We start from the raw sequence: 20,874 nt of genomic DNA on the forward strand, positions 1-20,874 counted from the left end.
GCCCCCTGCATTGGGAGCACGAAAGTCCTTAACCGCTGGACCACCAGGGAAGTCCCTGGGGCTTGATTCTAATCAGATATGTGCTGAGCTGCCAGGCCCTGGAAACAACGTCACTATAAGACAGTACCTGCAAGTCCCACCGCATTCATTCAATTATTTATTCATCCCCAGAATGATGCTCTAGTGCCTGTGGTATGCCAGGCAGCAGAGATACCAGAGCTAGCAAGATTCAGCCCCTGCCCTCGAGGAGCTTATATTCTAGTGATGGAGATGTACAAGTATATAGCCCATTGCAGAATAGTGTGAGAGATACCTTGTAGGTGTTGGCTGGGGAGGGAAGCAGCCTCAGAGGATGGGGAAGGAGAGGGCTGAAGGTGGTCCCTTTCACTCGGAGCCCTTATTCAGGCCCGGAAGTTTGGGGTTGGTTGTGTAGACACCTGAGCTTCCTGGAAGGTTTGTGAGCAGAGAAGCGACATGTGTTTCTAGAAGGTTTTTAGGCATTGGAGTGAGGATCATCAGGACTTTTAACGTTGCTTCGGCTTTCAGAAATCCCCAAAGAGTTTGCTTTTGCACTTTCGAAATTAAGTTTGAACACACGCAATTTTAGGATTCGCAACATTTCCATTTCCCAGTGCTTTTGTATTTTCTTCTATGGTTTGAAGCTTCTTTGCAAGACTGGGTTTTACTTTTTTGATTGAATTTTTCAGAATGTTAGGCTGCTCAGTAGTTTTATGGAATCTACTTGCTCACTTTTTTCAAATAAATTTATTTATTTTTTATTTTTGGCTGCGTTGGGTCTTCATTGCTGCGTACGGGCTTTATCTAGTTGTGGTGAGCGGGGGCTACTCTTCGTTGTAGTGTGCGGGCTTCTCTTGCTGAGGAGCACGGGCTCTAGGTGTGCGGGCTTCAGTAGTTGTGGCACGTGGGCTCAGTAGTTGTGGCTCATGGACTCTAGAGCACAGGCTCAGTAGTTGTGGCACAGGGGCTTGGTTGTTCCGCGGCATGTGGGATCTTCCCGGACCAGGGCTCGAACCCGTGTCCCCTGCATTGGCAGGCAGATTCTTAACCACTGAGCCACCAGGGAAGTCCCTACTTGTTCACTTTTAAGGGGACTTTTAGGTGTTGCTTTCTGCGATCAGCCTGGCAGAGCACAAAAGAAGTTCAAGACTTGATACCACCAGTAACTAGATTTCAATGAGACTAGGCCTAAGCCTGGCACAAGTGGGGAAGGAGAACCCCACGTGCACCAGCAGTGTATTTTGATTTAATGACATGATAAATTGTACAGCTCATTTATATCTTCATGACCTGATCATTGAAATTAAGCTAATTTGTGACTTCTGCTTTCTCACTTTTCATTGTTTATGTGGAGAAATGATTCCATATTTGGGTTTCAGGAATATGTATTTATGAGGGGGATATTTTAAAAAGTAATCCTCCTAGGCCCCATGAAACTCTTGATGTTTTTGCAAATTATTTCAACTCTTAAAACCTTCAAATAGAACAAATAGCAAGACACTTCACATTGGATAAGGAAGTACTTTACCAAAACTTTTGGTGGTTTCTGTGGTTTCTATAGTAGGGTTTTGCTTAAAGCCAAAGATTTTCAACTGATTTGCTATACCTGTCAGGAACTGCAATCTATGAGTAAGCTTTAATTCCTTCATCATTTCATTATTGCTTTCTCTTGCACTAATAAAACTGCTCCTAGAATGTGGAGTTTTACTGCATAAATCTAAATCTGTTTTTAGATTTCTTAAGAAATGCATTGAAACATGGAAGTATGCAACCATATTAAAACGCCACCTTTCAAAACTTTGTAGTGCAAGTGTATGTACAGGTTTTTTTTAGTGATTATTTTCTGTTTATGCTATTAAATTAGAACTTACATTTTTACACACACGTTGATTTTTCACCCCACAATGAATTTCAAGTCCATCCAGATAGACCCATTAAACGAATTTACAAAGGCCTGGGATATTCACATTTTGGAGCCATTCAAATTTATTCTTTATTTATTCATTTATTGTTTATTTAGTTATTAAAGTGTAGTTGATTTACAATGCTATGTTGGTTTCAGTTGTACAGCAAAGTGATTCAGATTCTTTTCCATCATAGGTCATTACTAGATGTTGAATATAGTTGCCTGTACTGTACAGCAGGTCCTTGTTGTTTATCTGTTCTATATATAGTGGTGTGTATCTGTTAATCCCAAACTCCTAATGTATCCCTCACCCCTTCTTTCCCCTTTGGTAACCATAAGTTTGTTTTCTATGTCTGTGAGTCTCTTTCTGTTTTGTAAATAAGTTCACATTCAAATTTAAAAGATGGAAAAAGACAAGTACACAAAGGTTACTTGAAAAGAGTGGGTGGAAGTTTGTGTTGAGCATCAGGGCAGAGAGGAAGCCATTAAATTGGCCAAACGAGAATTGTTGGAAACCTTACAGACAAATTCAGGAGTCAAGTGCAAGCTACAGAAGGTCAAGAAAAAGAGACGCTGGGGTCAGGAGAGTTTAGGATTATTGCTCGGTGGTTCTGGTGTATACAGAAGAGAGATGGTGTATTGGATAGAGGCGGTGTTGGGTCCAATGAAGACTTGGTCGGAGAAAAGCTGAACAGACAGAGGCAGCTACACGGCAGAGGCAAGCTGGTGATGCGGATGAACGTTCCTCGCCGGCCCCGGGAGGGGTGTGACAGTCAAGGGTGAGCTGGAAGATCACTCTTTAATATGGGGCAGACAAGGAGCAGAATGAAAGGAAAGGCAGGTTCGTGGAGATACACACCGGTCTTGGTTTTATTCCGAGTAATTTATGAGGCCCTTGGCAAGGAAGACTATGGCCTGACTCTTACAGAAAGAGGTCAGTATTGCACAGAATCAGTGTTTGATGGCAGATCCATAATTTGTGAATACTGCTGTTATTGGACAGGTTTGTGGTGTAGCTTTGGAGATTAGGTTGAAAATATAAAAAAGTGTTTGCTTCTTCCTCTTCTCGACCACGCCTCCCCAGGAGTCCAGAGCCAATAATCCATAGGAAGGAAGACGAATAAAGATGAGCTTCCTTTACTCATTGCTCTGTGAGGCTGGCTGCTTGAGAGCCCAGGGGAGGCAACTTCTCTCTGGCTTGAAGTCGCAGTGGTTGCTAACATTCTGTTGAATGAACTGTGAGATGCATTCATTTTATAGGGAGGGGATATTACATTGGCTAGCTGGACCATACTAGGATTTTTCTTCCTTTCCCTACAAAAGATAGAATAGACTAAGGAGACCCAATAGAATTAATAAAATTGTCCAGGGCAATAAAAGTGCCTGGATTATATGTTTTGGTTGCTGTTTCCTGCAGCCCTTCTTGAGAGCTTTAGTAGAACTGGACCAGACAACGAAAAGAGGATGGAAGAAATTTTATCTGAATGGCTTGGCAGGAAACGTAAAGATTTTCTGCCAAGAAAGAGGAATTTCCACTTGTGTCAGCAAGATGTGAATGAAAGAAGAAAGAAAAGTGCAAAAAGAAATAAACAAAAAATCATACAGGTGCCTTCAAACCCCAAGGCACAAGGTTTTGGAGCTTCAGAGTCATCGTTAATACTATGCTGTTGAGTTGAATGTATCCCCGAGGGGTTAGAGGGAAGTTGACCAGCCTCTTTGAAAGTCTGAATTAGAGGAGACTCAGCAAAGACTTTCCCAAACCGGATCTTGTCCAAACCTCCTTCAAGAATGTCTGCCTGGTCTATACGCCCACATCCAACAGCTGAAAGAGCTCCTTTTCCTTTCCAGTAGTCTCCTCCTGACATTGACTTAACTGTCCATTGGTCTACAGCACCAACCCTGTGGCCTGTGTTTCTCTTCTCAGGTGGTTCCAGGTCTAGAAAAATCACAGTCATAACGGCTGCGAGGGCAACAGCCGTTCGTTTTTACTGGTCTGTTTTGCTGGGACACACGGGCACCTTGACGTGGATGCGTCTGTATGAATCCAGTGTAGAGAATGGCTGGCCTGGGCCACTTTGCATGCTTTGTGTCAACTCAACCAACCCTATACCCCCTGGATGCAATTTCTCACACAAGTTGCCGAAACACTTTCTCGGAACCCTGACTGAATTTGCTTTTGCCTTTTGATTGGGAGATTCCCAATTTGGTGGGAACAGGAAATCTCCAAACTTGATGCTTGCAGGTTCCTCCTCCATCCTTATTAGCAAAAATACGTGCCAGTCTGGGTCATCCTGCCTTCAAAAACAGATCAGTAGGGATTATATCTGGCTCAGCAGAGGGCACGTTCCCTTGTATTTAAAAAAGGCACATTAAGTAGCTTGATGTGTGGGAAATGACCTCTGTCACCTTCAGCTTTCAGGGAGAGTGTGGCACTTTTGACCGACATGTACTTGTTTGGTTTGTGATTGTTCTGAAAAGAACAAAACTCAAACAACTGCAGACACACCCTAAGTCGGATAAGGAAACTGATCTTTAATCACACACATCTCAGATTTTTTTATTTAAAATTCATTACTTATCCCAGCGCTTAACACACTGAGAGAAGGAGAAGTCAGGAAATGTTTTCTACCTTAAGGTTTATGAGAAAGGCCCAAATCCTCTTTTCCCCGCCATATAAATTGTCAGGTTTAGAATTATAGGGAACTGATTTGATCGCCAGCTCACTGACTTGGGACTTTGGGGAAGTTCATCTCTCTAAGCCTGTTTCCTTCACCTGTAAAGTAGGGTGATGTTAGCACCCACCTTAAGGTTTGGAAGCATCAATACTATTGCTTTGAAATGGTGCTGCCTTATTTTTGGTATGTATTTCTCATGTGTACTTCATCATTTCACTGATGGGTGTCCTGAGATGGGCAAGTCAGGGCATGGCACACTTTTTCTGGAAAGGGCCAGCTAGTAAATAGTTTAGGATTTGCATGGGCCCTTCGGGCCCTCTGCTCTTATAGGGATAGAGCAGCCATAGACAATACGAAAATGAGTAAGCCTGGCTGGGTTTCCATAAAAGTTTATTCATGGACACTGAAATTTGAATTTCATATACTTTTCATGTGTCATGAAATAGTCTTCCTCTTTTGAATTCTTTTTCAGCTATTTGAAAATGTTCAATCCATTCTTAGTACACAGGCCATGCAGAAACAGTCAGTAGGTGTAAGCTGCCGACAGTCATCCTAAGAGAATTTGCCTTGTCATTTTTAGTATTGTTCGTGGAGAAACAGCAAATGCATTTCTTGGGAAGGTTCAAGTGTCTCAAGTCATTGTAGCAAACCAAGTAGAGAGGAGATTGATATTTTCAATGTAAATTTCAAGCAGGCATGCTTTGTAAGTGTTGATTATGGGCCTGATCCAAGATACATTAAAAAAGTGGGTGAAAGAGATGGCCAGTTAAATTATAGGTCATTAACTTGGATCTTCTTTGTGGTTGTGAAACAGCGATTGCTCTCTCCCAAGACCTCCAGCCTGGTGATTGGTGATGGCTCATTTTATATAAGGGGAAGCAGCAGCCCAGAGAAATTCTGTGACTTGCCTGAAGTTCAACTAGTGTAACAGTAGAATCAGTCCTGGAAACTCAGCCATCCACCTCCTGACCCAGGGCACTTGCATCCCACTGTCCTGCTTTGCATGATTATCAAACAGATAATGAGGAGATTAGTGCTGGTACCCGGCATTCATAAATGCTATAATTTATAAAGATCCTTTTCATATTTTGTTTAACCCTCAGGAAACCCTGGCAAGTAAGCAGGGCAAGTTTTATTGTCTGCCCGTTAAGTGAGGCAACTGACAATCCGATATAATTTAAGTTACCCAGGGTCACACACCCATGAATGCTAGAGGCAAGTCTGGGACCTTGGTTTTCTAACTCCTTTTATTATACCATGTTGCCTTATTATATATACGATACGGCAGTTGATGTCATTAATATCCAAACATTAAAAAAATAAATTGAAAAAGAAATAACACCCTGCCCTGGATCCAGCCCCTGGCAGTGATTTTTAAGTGGAGGTTTGTGTTATGAGAATTTTTTGCTCTCAGAATGCTGCATGTGCCTCCTGTAAAAGGTTGAATTAAATGATTTTAGTTTTGGTAAGTGGCCCATGCAAGTTTATTATTTATTTATTTTGGTACTTTTTGCTTCAGCTCGTTTGGCTAAACGAAGCACTGCTGTATTTTTATTGCATACCCCATCATTAAAAGAAATTGAAAAGACGCTTGTTAGTTTGAATATTGCATGGATGGAAATATATCTGGCACTTTTAGGAACGGTTACAATTCCTAATAGTGCATTTTAAGGAGTCTGGTTTTGTTCTTGATTAAAAAAAAAAAACTTTCTGAAATTTGCTATAATTCGATAATCATCTTTCTTGGGGGAGAGGGTCTCAGCTCACTGTGACCCTGGTTTTATTGACTTATTCAGCATTCCCTTCCAGCCTGTGGGAGGGGAAGTATACTCTGGGGCCGCGTGACGGGCCTTTCATTTGTTGGTAAATAATCCACGCAAAGCTGCTTCCAAGCGCAAGTTTTCCCCTCTTTTCTATAAGCCATATGCTTCTTTAACTATTCGACTTATGCCCCTTTCCATAAACTACATACAGCTTTAACTCTTGGCACTATTGTTAACTTGAACACAAACCAAATACTCAGACAGCTTCTGGCATCTAAGTCCGCAACACAATCCCGCAGAAGACGGTGGTAAACATTCCTTTGCACAAATAGCTGTTCAGAACCTGGAGACCCTGGATAACAGGTCCTTTGGTTACAGACTGAAGTCTCCTTTCCTGATAACTTGTATAGGAAGAGGTAGAATAATTTTAACAATGATGATCATCTTCACCTATACGTATAAGGAAATGACAAGCAAATCAGTGCTCAGCTTTCAGAGACTTTATAGTAGACACTTTGCAGGAGTTACTCATCATTGATAATAGATGAGAAAGTCCCGAAGACCTGGCGCTTACGTGAAGGATGGCTTGAGGCGGGTTGCTTAAACTTATTAAGCCTCAGAATATTTACCTGAATAACTGGGGTGATGGGACTGAGTACCTGGTAGACTGTGAGCAGCCAATGGGATTAATGCCTTTGCACTTGGCACACGACCTGGCTTTTAGCACAAGCTCAGGAATATGAGCAACAGCCATGGTTTAATGATAATTTCTAATGCACTTTCCCTTTATACCTTTCAGGGGGTGCCCTGGTGAAAGCTGAGTTCCCAAGTTTAGCAGGAAGTGATGTTAGGGCATTTTTGGTACTTGTTTGGAAGGCGCTCGTGTATAGATACAAAATAATTATTAAAAAGTCGCATAATTTTAAATAAATGAATTTATTGACATCTCCATAAATCCCAACATCATTGTAAGGTGTCATTAATGCATGTAAAAATAGCCTAGCAGGCACTTACAGTCTTAAGAGGTGGGATAAGTAGTTTAAAACAAGACTACAGGAGATAAACTTGTGGGATAATTTTTCAATATATGTGTACTTAATTTGGACTTCTCTAGAGAATTATTGTGAAGGTCATACTTAGGATAGAATTAAAACCAAGAGTAAAAGAAATCGGCTATATCTGCAGTCTAAAGTGGTTGGGAAATATAGAAACATAAAGGAAAAATAATCCATAGAAATATTTTCATGCTATCTTGGTGCACTTTTTAAACTTAAAAAAATTTGCATAGAAATAAATATATATTTGTCTTCCTCCCTTAAAATATTTGGAGGCATGGTAGTCTAGTGGGTGAGTGGACTCGGAATTCCAGTTCAGGCTCTGCCTCTTTCTAGCTGTGTTTTCTTGGATAAATATGCCTCAGTTTTTGTATCTGTATAATGAGAAGCACAAGAGTATTTACCTCATAGGATTGGCACGTAACACCTTAGAACAGTACTTGGCATTCAGTAAAATCCTTTCCTACGTTCATTAAAATGCTTGATTGCACTGTATTTAATGATATAATATTCCATCCTATCATAAGATAATGGACCTCAATTTTGTTCCTGAGTTTTCCCTACTGTAAATAACACTGTGATGAATATCCTTGAACATACATTGTCTTCTTTTCTAATTTTTTCCCCTTAAGATACATCCTGGAAGTGGGATCATTTGATACAGCCGATTATGGAAATATTTTAATAGTGTGAGAAAGTGACTATCCCTTTGTATCCTCCCTAACACTCAATATTATTGCTTTTGCAATTTTACTGTAATATTCCTCATTGTTTGGGGGTGCAGGCTTTATTAGCAAAGGGGTGTAAGTTCCTTTAGGGTAGTAGTTAGTCTCCAGTGTAGCAGAATCCAGTCTGCTACCTGTTTTTGTACAGCCTACGAGCAAAGAATGGCTCTTCACATTTTTAAATGTGATGTGAAAATTACATGAAATTCAGATTTCAGTGTCCGTAAATAAAGTAGTGGGACACAGCCATGCTCATTGGTTTATATCTTGTTTGTGGCGGCTTTTATGCTGCAGCAGAGTTGGATGGTTGAGAAGTTCGCAGACGTATGCTAGGGCATTGATGATCAGAAATCAAATTCAAATTTATTTTATATTTCTTGATGCTGAGTAGAGAGGTCCAACGGCCAAATCTTTAAGTGGGAGCTTTAGAGTCTGACTGCCTGGGCTCCAGGCTCTGCCTGCGAACCGGCTGTGTAACCTGGGTAAGTAACCCAGCTTCTCTGTACCATAATTTTCTTATCTGGCAAATGAGCAGAATGACAATGTCTTTCTGATCAGGATACAGTGAAGAGTAAGCAAGACAGGTGAGGCCCTCCCTATGTCATACATAGTAAGCAAATGTTAGCTGGATTTCACTGGTACATGGTTAATGGATTTGAATTGGTCGGAAGAATGAGTGAGACTAAAATTACTTGTATTTTGGAAATGTAGATGAATTGGTCCTCTGTTTCCTTAATCGCTTTTATTGGGACTTCTTGAATATAAAAATGCATTCCCCTGGCGTTGGGGCGTTAAGTTCTCCTGAATGTGTCTGGAAAGCTAGCAAAAGGACAGAAGAAAGGTCTGACTGTGTCCTGGTTTCTAGTCTCATGCAGAGGAGAGTGGGTGATTGGTGTCTGCCCTGTCCAGTTGGTCAGAGGAGGGGAGAGCAGCGGGGGTACCAAAGCATCCTGTCTTGGCTGTGACCATGAACATGGGCTTTGGGGGAGATTAGGTTTTGTGACCATTCCTGCTTTACTCATAGTATCTGAGCTATTCCTGGAAAGTGTTTCCCAAAGTTGCAGACCTTTGTGGCTAAGTAGCTAGAAGTAGGTTGACCTCTCTAGTAAAAGCGTGAAGAATCAAAACGTGGTATTTTCATTTGGATTTCTCGAATGCACATTTCATAACTAAGGTCAAAGTGGGCAGTGGCTAGACGGAGCTTCTGTGGTTAGAAACCTGACCCGGGCAGCCCCTGGCCTTGCCCGGAGGCTGGGTCAGCAGAGGCAAGCGCCCTGGCACCATCCCTAATCTTGTCCCAGCGCGGGTGGAGCCTCCAGCTCCTTTCAGTACAGTAATGATATTCGCTTGATATTTAAATGCACTCTCTGGAGGGTCTGATTCCTCCCATGCAGTAAGCATGGTCTTTAAAATGTTATTAAAAATATAATACCACCATATGCTCAGGCTTTCTTATTACCCCATCTTCTAAAAACAAAAACCAGGCAACATAAACACACCAGATGAAGCCAGTTAAATTTGTGTTCACCCCTGCAATTTAAAACATGGTGGAAAAGTTAGGAAATGGGACTTTGATGTTAGGGACGGGTCCAGGGTGGGCGCGAACCTGGGAGCCACCATTCAGAAGTGCGGCCAGAAGAAGCTGTCACACACAGAGATTTTTTTCCTGCCTACCTTTAAAAGAAGAGCAGGAATCCCCTGGAGGTCCAGTGGTTAGGACTTCGCGCTTCCGCTGCAGGGGGCATGGGTTTGATCCCTGGTTGGGGAACTAAGATCCCGCAAGCCGCCTGGTGAGGTCAAAAATAAAAAATAAAAAATAAAAAAAAGGAAGAGTAGGCTCTGCGTCCTCCCGCTGGACAGGAGCTGGGGTAGATCTCCAGGGCGATCGATAGGCTTGGTCCCATTGGAGGATGCAGGACCCTCTAGTCTTGTGAACAGATATTGCACTATTTCTGTTATGACTGTGGGTTGCAGATGTCATTATGGAAAGTTAACTGCTCTGGTCTGTAGGGGCAAAGCAAGGAAGAGGGACTCTTCATTCTTTGCTTATAAAACACTCAAACTAAGTTCTCAAAGAAATCTCTAATACTTAAATGTTCCAGAGACCGTTAACTCGCAGATAGGCATAAATGCGCTCTTAAGCAGAAGGAAAAAAATTGGGGCCCTCCTGAGAATTTATTGTACTGCCTTTGATGTCACTAATTAACTCACTCTGTGTAAGCAGCGACTAGCAGCTAATAGCAGGCTAATAGAAGAAGCTTCATGACATTTCAGAATTCTTAATGCAAGGAAGGGTCTTCGCGAGCTCAAGGAAAACAAGGAAGATCTCTGTTTTATAGGAGAGCCTGCCCGGCGCTCTCAGGGGCCTGTTTTGGTCTTTTTTTTTTTTTTTCTCTTCCCAGGTACAGGCGGGGCTTGGCTAGTGCTTTCTGTCTGGAACTTTGAAAGCTGGTTAGTAAGGTTGGGTTCGTGCTGGGTGATACTGGACCAAGTCACAGAGACTCTTTTGCTGTCCACGTCATTAACGCCGAGAAGCATTCTCCCTGAGGTGGGCAGGGGTGTGGACCTCTCATCGGTGAGGGTTCAGAGAGAGGCACAAGGAAAGAGAATGGAAACCCTGTAGGCCACAGGGCATGCCTGGTGAGGCCTCAGATGTGAAGCTGGTGGTGTGATTGGCTCCTGATTTTCCAGATGGCAAGGAGCCCTCATTGTATGATCTTTTTAAAAAGGCAAGAGGCTGCTTGCTCTCTGCTGCCCTGGAACAGCCATGTCAGGTTTGCCCTTCAGTTTATCTAAAGTCTCATCTTGCTTTCTCTCCACTCTTTCTATCCCAGGAGCCCCCTTTGAAGCTGGGTGGAGCTCTGTAAGCTGAGTAGTAGGGAGTGAGGCCAGAAATTGCCTTGGGTTTAGTTGTAACCTACACTTGGGAGCAAATAGTTTCTGGTGAAGGGCTGGTGGGATATGGGTCAGTCTGGACTATGTTTTGTTCTTTGGCAAAAAGAACTCTAGAAATGTTAAAACAATTATGACATTCGTACTACTCTGATGGAGGGCGTTTTGTACTTTCTCTCCTTCCCCCTTGGGATCTCCTGGTTGATGAAAGTGGGAAGAGAGAGCTACCCGTTAATCCTTGAGCCCATGATCTTTGAGGGAGGGTTGCCACTTGAATTTCTCCAAAGCTTCAAATCCCCCGGCAGCCCGCTCGTGTTGCAGGCCTTGCAGTCGGTTTAAAGGTTGCAGACAAAGCGGAGAGCTCTCCCCCATCCATCTGGGCCACTCCCTCTATCATCACTCATTGTCAATGAGAGATGTATGTGTAGCCGCATAAGGGCGATGTCTGACCCCAAGGGCATTGGAAATGTTCTTAGAGAAGGCATTGTTTACTCCTCCCCTTGGAAGCCAGGCTCTAAGACATTCTAGGGAGCAGCCTCTGGCTTAGGCATCACTGCAATCAGGATGGAAAGAGGCAAGATTCTGCTTATAAAAACTACAGGAACTTCCCCCCCACCCCCCAACTTCCTGGCATAATTCTACGATGCTTACGAATGTACTTAGCCTCTTCTCTTTCATTTCTGATCTCTCTTTGGTCAAAGTCTTAGAGAGAATTCTGAAACAGGGAGGCGAGGACTTGGGTTCCATTGGTTTTTATTCAAAGAAAATCAGAATGTAAATAGCCACAGAAATAAAAGCTGACAAGATGCAACCAATGTATAATAGGAAAACATGAAATAATGCTCTTTCCAAACACAGCCAGGCAATTTCCTGGGAGGAAAGCAGAAAACGATGCTCTGTTTCTTGCTCGGAAGAGGAAGATGGGGCCCCAGGCTGGTGGGAGCACATTAAAAACTGCAGTAACACACAGATGCCATTGGTTGAGCCTCAGCGTGTGAAAGGGTGTGTGTGTGTCTGCAGCCTGTATAGGGCATGTGTGTGTCTTCACGCCTGTGGGGATAAGATGCTTCATGGTACTAAGACCCTGAGGTTGGACGTCTCACCATGGATTTGTCACTGGCACCCTCTGGGTGCTTCCCAGGAGTAGACTTATGTTGATAAAAACTTAATAGGAGAGTATCAAAGGTTTGAAAATGTCTGTGCATCAAAATGTAATTACTTTTTCCCCCCTTTTATGATGGTTATGGGGGTGGAGGCTGGGAGTGCATACAAGTGCCAGGTATCATTCCCCAAACCGCCTGGGAGCAGACCTCTTGTCCTGTTAACAGGACTTTGTGGCCTCAGTAAGGCGTGGCTGGGATTCCTCTTACATCACTTACTCATCAGGGATGTGGCTGCCTGTTTCTGATTAGGAAACTGGACCTAACACCTTGTCCTGCTGCAGCATTGGGTTCTGGTGAGGATCAAGTGAGATGATATAAAGATAAAGCGCTCTGTAGTGGAAAAGGATTATTTATTTTCTTAAGGAAGGGGGTGACGTCTGCTGGTGAGGGGTCAGGAATAGCCCTCTACGTGTTGATTGAGCCTCAGCCCTGTGTTTTAATCCATTTGAAGACGACTTGATTATATCGTTCAGTTTGGAAATGATGAGGCTTCACAAACGCAGACCTTATTAAACACGGAAATATTATTTTCTTGTTCGAATCCCATTTGCCTCGAAATCTTTTCCGAGTCTGCAGTCTTTTTTTTTTTCCCCCCCCTTAACATTTTGTGGCTTCTGTCCCTCTCCCCGGCCGCCCTGTCTTTTGGGCTCACTGAAATCTGAGTGCCACTTTTCTTGGAAAACCTGATATTCTGACTTCAGTTTTGTAATTTAATGATGGAGAGTTTCCTTAGTAAACCAAATTTAGAGTCCTAGAATGCTTATCTTATATCCAGACCTTGAACATAAAAGGCATTTTATACCCGCAATTGTTCATTTAATGAGCAATTGCAGACTGCAGGCCGGTTAAGGGATTGAGCTATATGCACTATTATTGCAAGAAGTATTCCGAAATACCAGAAATAGGACGTAAGCTCTGATCAGGGAGACTGCGAGCACAATTACCTTCTTTTCAAATCCTTCTGTGACACTGCAGGAGGAAAAAGGACTTTGAAACTTGAAAGGAAAGAGCTTGCTTTCAACCTCAAAAGCTAGGAGGAAAGGGCTCTGAAATTTGCTCTGAATTCCCAATTCACCATTAGCCTGTTTCTTCCTTTAGCCTCAAGGCATTCTCCGCTTTTTGAAAAGATGTTAAGAAATTCAGTCACAATAGAGAGCCTAGTTCTGAACGTGTTTCCCTCGGTCCATTGAGGTCTGGGCTCCAGCCTTTGTGTGGAGTGAATTGAGCTGAGCAGCTAGCTGGTTGGAGAGAGGTGAATGAGCAATCGCTGTGCAGTGGCAAATTCTGGCATAGAAAGAAGCTCCCCCTCTTCCTTTATTTTCCAGTATGCATTCCTGTACAACCCTGCTAGTGGCCATATGTGGCATCGAGCCTGTTCTTAAGTCAATACGGGATCCTTGGTTTATTGCAACTCTTGTTAAGTTTGTCTTGTAATTGAAGCTGCTGTTGACCTTGCTTGGGGACCGTTTGTAAAACCGTTTATTTAGCATAAACTGAAATAATAAACCCTCCTTCTCTCAGGCTGATTGTGATAGGGTGACATTAGTTTGATTTAATGATTAGCCAGCCTGACCCTTCTGCTGGAGAGAGCGGCTTGAATAGAGAGAGTTCACTCGGAAGCACTCAGAAAGAATACTAATGAGCTTGTTAAATTTAGCATGGCTCCAACCACTTTTAATTCCTCTAATGGGAGCAAGCACTGCCTGGGAGAGGGAGAGGGCCAAGGCGCAGCGGGGCAGGGAGACACCGAGAATGTTCCTCGAGGGTCTGCACCGCTAGAGAAAGCCCACCAAGAGAAGTTTGCAGAAAGTAGCTAGCCAGAGCCTGGGACGAGTTGTAAGTATTTGTTCTCTTTTGCTCTGTGTCTCCTGTGTCTTGGGGGAAGAGAGGAGTGATGCTGTTAAAACAGGATTTCAGGGGACAGCTTAAAATCCATGTTCATTTCAAAGAGGTGAGCACGTGTACGTCCCGGGAGTTCCTCGGCCGCTAATTCGGTCAGGGGGACAGGAGGTGTTCTTAGTTAGTGATGCAGCGCAGGGTTTTACTTTTCTAGCCGAAGAATCCTCTGAAACTGTTCTTTCCAGTCCGAGGCGAAAGAGCGCTTGTTTCCTGGGGTCGCGAGGAGAAATCGTCCTAAGAGTTTGTGGGCATGCACGGGCGTGTGTGTTGAGTCCTGCTTCAGGCAACACGATTACTTCCTTTAAACCGTCCCTGTAAACAGTCTCAGCAGTGTTGGCCACGAAGCCACTTTTGAGTTTTGAGAGTTTATGGCACTAAGCGTGTCCCATGCCATGTGGGTTGCCTTTGGAAGAGCTTGGAAGATCTGGGACAGTTTCTAAAGTGAGATGCAGGGGCAGCTCTCCCTAGGGGGGTAGGAATTCCCTAACTTCCACTGGAGCACAGATCTACAGAAGGCAAGGGGGTCCCAAGTGGGATCCCGATGACAGTTTTGAAAATAATTTTCTCCTGAAGCTTTTAGTGAATTGCATGTCTCAGTGTGACCCCCGAGCTTGCAGCTGTTGAACGGAGAGAGGCATGAACAGTCGCCTTGTGTTTGGCTGTTCAAGTCCATTGGCAGATGCTTCTGGAGGACTGGGCTGTTTGCTTACATTTTTGCAGCCGACTTCTACTTGTTGCCATGGTGGACAGTATGTTTCTGTCAATAATTTGGCCTGGCGTAGCCCGTCTGCGCTGACTCTCAAACTTTATTGAACAACTCAGCTCAACTGAGCAAGATTAGACAGCTCTCGTCTTTCTGGCTTGCTGAAGTGGTTGCTACATTTATAAGAGCAGGCAGGAATATTGCTTGGAAAGTTTCCTTTCCACTGTAGAGTGCATGCTTTCAAGCCTCTTAGCTGTTTGTGTGTACTGTCAAGTTTTCATCTGAATGCCCCTCAGAATCAACTCAGTACACGAGATGAACTTCATGAAATAATCGTCTGCTGGAATTTTCTGGAGGGGGAGGGTAGGTGAAAATTTGGGAGCATTGACTCTTGTAAAAGTCAGTCTGATGAAAGTTTCCACGTGAAAAAAAATTCTGGCCTGCATTGTACTTTACTAAGGGAATTCATTCTTTTTTTCAGTATTAAATGTTTGAACTTTGCTGATTTCTTGTTATAATTTGATATTCACACATGTTGTGTTAACGCTCATGAAGAAAATAATTTTTAGCTAAAAAGTCACCCCCCGTTTCCACTTACCCCGCCCCACGACTTCCTTCTCCCACCGGTGGGGAGAAGGTGGGAGGGCTGTGTGATCAGACCATGCCAATTACTCAGTGATTCGTGAAGGTGGATTCAGATGCTCATCCGTAAAGGCATCGTGTCGAAGAAACGCACTCGGTTATAGGGATGCAGTTTTAAGAGAAGAAAAGTTTAATTTCTTCTAGGAAGATTAAGTCAAGGGAATCCTGTTTTAAACCTGGAACAGATTAGTAGGGCTTGGTTAGTCATCTTGCCCAGAGAATGCTAATTATGTGTCAGAGCCCCATTTGATAGGGGCTTTCTGGTTTTCCAAATGAAGGTCCATTCTACAGAATTTGCACCTCAGTGCTCTACGGTTGAAATTGGAAATTTGTGCAGGCGCAAATTAGTGGAAAACATGACTTTGGTCATTTGTGCATTATAGGAATTTTTATAAAACCGACTAAGAGTTTTGACGTGTTTTGACACCCTTCTGCTTTTACATCACTGCAAACCCTCATTCTGTAGTCTGCAACTTTACTGCTAATGAAGTATGAGAGTGGCCTAGGGCCTAAAAGTATTAGTCAGAAGGGAAAATTAAAATGTAGGGGTGTTTTTTTTTTTTTTTGGAGTTTGTTTTTCAATTAGCAAAAGCATGGTTGGAATTGCTTTTGTAAAGATCAATGGGTGAAAATGTGGGATTGCACCATTTTCTTTTTTAGTAGTTACTTGATAGATTAAACTCATAATTTATCCCATCCTTACAAGGTTTTGGGGTGAGGATCTGCACAAAATAACGCTAGAATAATGTTTCACAGTTATCCAGCAGTAGTCAGCAAAATTACTGTAAAGTCCAGAACATACCTCATTGCCTATTCAGTTTTGGAAGTCATTTGCTAGGCTAAAAAAAAAAAAAAAAAAAAATACGTTGCTTATTTCTTCAAGTCCCAAACATAGGCAGAAACATGAGAGTTTCTACTGGCTTTAGGTAGTTCGAATTATTAGTCATCACAAAACAGTAGTTGTTACTGTAGTTTGTATTTTCACGCTCATTCAAATTTATAGCTATTCTTCTGAATTTGTCAAAAGAGCTGTGAAACTGTTAAAGCATACGTTTTCTGTTTTTTAGAGGCTCTCAGCCAGACATATCTGCTTTATGGGATACTTTGAAGAGAAGTTTGTGTGTTGAGATTAGATGAGTTCAAAATCTGCTCATCTAAATAGTACAACAGTATTATTATTTATACCCAAATATAGTTTTTGTTTTCAGGATCAGGAACAGGAAACAGCTTTCAAATGAGGTGTCTAAGCAGTGTCCCACCAGCTTGGTTTCCATCAGCACTTATCTGCCAGAGCAGTCTGTGGATTAAACACAGAGCTTGTGCGGGCGTAGTTTAGAGTGTGTGTATGATTCTGACAGATGAATTGGTCCACTAGTTGTGGGTTCCGATCGCCAGTTCAGTTTGATTTTATGCCTCGGCTCTTTGATCTGCTATTATAGAAAGGTCATCCAATCACATTGGCGCAGAATCATAGTGGACAGATGGAAAGTTGTTACAGATGAAAAGCAGCAGAAGTATTAGCGAGCTGGTATTTCAGCAAGCCATTGCTTACGTGTTGGAAGTGATGTCTGGAGCCCACCAGAGCATGGATGTAGACCAGCGTAACTGATGCCCTCCACACCCATGGCCTCACCCCGTTTTCGTCTTAGCTCTCAGCTCTGCTCTGTGGGCTGAAGCAGGAAGTGTCCTGCAAGGGGCACTGTAGGTTTCCATGATTGGCATCTTTATCCCTTGGAACCAATGGGTTTTCTGTCCCATGTCTGGCTCTGTTTAATCTCTCAGTGGGTCACGAATCTGACTTTAAAAAACCCCCAAATCACAAAAACTTTGGGATCGCTTTCTAACGGGTCCTTTTCTGAGGAACAGAGGTCCCTCGCTTCCTAGATCACCCGGAGGCCTGGCTTCCTCAGACCAGGGGAAACTGGACATCCACAGCCTCAGGCTGGCGAAACTTCCAGTTCCATGTGGGACCCGCGGGGATACTGGAGAGTCCCCGCTGAGCCTCCCTGGCAGATTCGGCTGTAAACCGGGGATGAGAATTTGCTGACCCCCTACATCTCAAGTGAATAGGCTCATTTCCTGCTCCCCTTCCTCCTTCGATCTGTATCTTGGACCCTCATTCATAAGCAGTTTTGGCTTGAGACCGTCCCGTCGTGGTGTAGCTTTCAAAGTTGCCAAGAATGAGAAATAGGCTTCTTTTGCGGGGGGAGATGGATGGAGAGGGAGCCCTAGCTGATGGCTTCTCAAAGTGCTCACAGAGTTTCCACTTCCCTTCCTTCTTCAGAGGATGAAAGTCCTGGACAGACCTATCACAGAGAGAGAAGAAACGCAGTCACTATGCAGCCTCAGAGCGTCCCGGGGCTTGGCAAGATCAGTGAGGAACCTTCGACATCCAGTGACGAGAGGGCCTCGCTGATCAAGAAGGAGATCCATGGGTCCCTGCCCCACCTGGCCGAGCCCTCTGTCCCCTACCGCGGGGCTGTGTTTGCCATGGACCCCAGGAACGGCTACATGGAGCCCCACTACCGTAAGTGGTCCCCTCCCCGTGGCACTTGCTGTAGGAGCCACGGCAGGCTCTGCGTGTGTGGGCGTGTGTGGGCACGTGTGTGCGTGCGCTTAATTAATGAGGTATTTGGCATGTATTAATTTATACAATGGAATTTATACAAACGTTTAATTTACTGTCTGCTTTACTTCTTACTTCTCCCACATCCTGTCCGTTCTTCTTTTTAGGGAAAGCCATCTCCTTCCATCCCTAAGCAGCTCAGGCCTTGGAGGGGGCTGGAGGGCCGCCGTCAGGAAGGTGTCCATCTGTGGCTAATCCACATGGACCTTTCCCGGGAACTAGAACCAGATTTGCTCCGCCCAAGTAGATGCTGCTGTAGGAAAACTGGTAGAGGGGGGCAGTTATTGAAGTGGGAGGCATTAATTAGCAGATGTCTTTAATGGCAGCCATTCCCCTTTTCAATGATTTGTGTTTGTTTGTTTGTTTGCTTCATTGTTGAGGAGGAACAAACCTCTTCTAACCAACCAAGGCTGAATTCCTTCCTATGGAAGATTTTTCTATGTGTTCTACTTTCTTCTGCAATCAGCAGACCAGAAGACCTCGGAAAGCTCCTTTTACATCACTCAGAAAGTTTAAGAAATTAATTAGGGCTCCGAACACACCTATACAATGGTTTTCTCCCAAGGCAGAACGTAAAGGAAAATATCTAAGGGTTCAGTGTATTTCTGGCCTGGTTCTAGTTAAAAAAATGTAATTCGGTGGTGGCGTAATGAAGTTCATATTGAGATGCCCAGGCATGCAGCTCTTGATTACAGATTTATCACCTTGCCAGGATACAGACCTGCTGTTTAACCTTCCCGGCTCCGGCTCCAGTTGATCCATCGCGCTCCAGGGAGGGGGGACTGATTTGTGTTTCCCTTTTTCCACATCGTTCAGAAATTTTAGTGTTTTAAGGCAAAAGGTCATTAGCCAGATGACTGATGAGTGAGGACAGCTGATTAGTGCATGTTTTTTGGCTCAAGAAAGTGCCCAGGATAAAAGCTAATTTCATCCCTTCATTAGTTGGCTTGAAGCAGAGGGGAATGTTCACTCATCAGGGTGCAGATCAAAGAGCTTCGCACAACCTTAAGTCTCAGTAAATGCTGCTTCTTCCTCCCCCCAACGAGAGTATATTGTTGGTAAAGATGGAAGATACATTATTTTCTTCAGTGGAGGGAGATTTTTTTTTAAGTGGTCAGAGGCATGGAGGAAAAGGTTTGATGGCTTCTTGTTAGCTTTTGAAAAAGGCTACAACTTCTCTGTTTAAAAAGTGCTTATCGGCCCTGTGGCTACAGTTGTTACTTTTACAGATACAGAAATAAGGAGGAGGTGTAGTGTGTCATGTTCCTTTCCTTCCCTCATTAGAGGTTTCTTTCGTTTTATTTTATTTCTCCTTTATTTTCCGAATGAGAGTTTACAACAGTGTGGGTAGGGTTTTTCTCCGAGCACATTCCTAAGTTTTCTACATTGTATTTTTGTGGATGGGTCTGCATTAGATCTCATCCATGCAGAAAATTGGAGGGACTGTACATACTCTCGACCTATATTAATATTCCCAGAGAGTACGCTTACTTTTGAAAAAGGATCAAGTCCAGATTATTCGCCACACGTTCCCTGCCTTGTTTTTGCCCTTCGATGGGAACACAACTTTCCAACTCTCCCCATCTCATATTTGTGTTGTGTTTTCGATTCCAGATGCCCACTAATTGGTGAGGTAGTTAATTAGTCAGGACAGCTGCCCGAAGTAGGCAGATGACTGCTAACTTTCTGTCTGTGCCGTCCAACTTGCAGCTTGCTCTTGGCCCATTTGTTCTAACGGTTTGCCCATTGAATTCTCTCCCCGTCATTTGAGGGGCCGGGATCTCTGCACACCTGAGGCCCTCATCCCCTCTCGGTGGTCCATGTGTGCGACCCCCCCTCCCGGGCCTCCAGTGGAGTACGAACTAGCACGGGGCATTGGAGAACTCTTGGTGGCTCTTGGAACTGTTCCTTGTCACTGTGTTTAGGGGACATCGCACCCATAGGTTGGTTATGCTTCAGCGTTTCCCACTGCATTTTCAAATCACTATTAAAATCACATGGTAATTTATAAGCAAGGTAGGTTGTGTGTCACCAAACGGCAAGTGCCATTTTGACCCACCCTCCCAACGTACTCACTCAATTGGACATGAATAAATGCTATCGTTACATACATCATATGGATGGGGAGACCTAGGGATTACACAGATTTTAGCTCAGCAACTAGGGCACTCAAGTTCCAGCCTTGCCACCTACTGGCCGTGTGACTGTCGCCAAGTAGGCTTGTGCTCTCAGGTCCCTCTAAGGATCCCTTCCTAACTGTTGAATGGGAGTGATGTAAGACCCCCAGCCCCATGGCGTCCTTGTGACGATTAAGCGAGACAATGCCAATAAAATATTGAGTACAATCTCTGGCTCATGGTGACTGCATCGGAATCATTACGGTAGCCGTTTCTCCTCTGCCTCATCTCCCTTCTCCTGTTCCTCTTTCTCGCTCTTCCTTCCGTTCCATCGTCATCATCATCATCCGTGTCCTCACCACCATCTGTACGTGATGCGATGCGTTCACTCTCCAAACCGACGTGTTTTTTTTATCAGAGTTGCAGTTGTGTTCGGTTCAGTGCAGACTGGCTTTTCTCCGCCAGACCTGCTTTCCTCCCTCCCTGAGGTCAGCATCTTCTATAAATACAGATTACAGATGGAGTGAGTTGCAACCCTTAGGGAAAGGGTGTGCGGTTAGCAAGGGGTGCCGTGGCCCTCTGAACAGAATCCTTTCTCGATGAACCTTAGTGGACAGACTATCATTTTTTTCCTGTTTGGGGAGTAGAGAAATTTTAAAGCTTTTACATGAGTTGGAGTTTTAACCTTTT

The 20,874-nt window shown here is 43.7% G+C and overlaps 1 protein-coding gene across 1 annotated transcript in view; it reads left to right on the forward strand.

The window, feature by feature from the left end:
* GLI3 (GLI family zinc finger 3) overlaps positions 1–20,874 on the forward strand; it is a 288,050-nt gene that overhangs the window by 74,795 nt on the left and 192,381 nt on the right. Inside the window, exon 3 of the mRNA XM_068550331.1 lies at positions 17,726–17,968. Coding sequence (XP_068406432.1) covers positions 17,726–17,968 — 243 coding nt within the window. The remainder of the gene's footprint in view (positions 1–17,725; positions 17,969–20,874) is intronic.

The sequence above is a fragment of the Eschrichtius robustus genome, chromosome 8, assembly GCF_028021215.1.
Source record: "Eschrichtius robustus isolate mEscRob2 chromosome 8, mEscRob2.pri, whole genome shotgun sequence".
Taxonomy (NCBI): Eukaryota; Metazoa; Chordata; class Mammalia; order Artiodactyla; family Eschrichtiidae; genus Eschrichtius; species Eschrichtius robustus.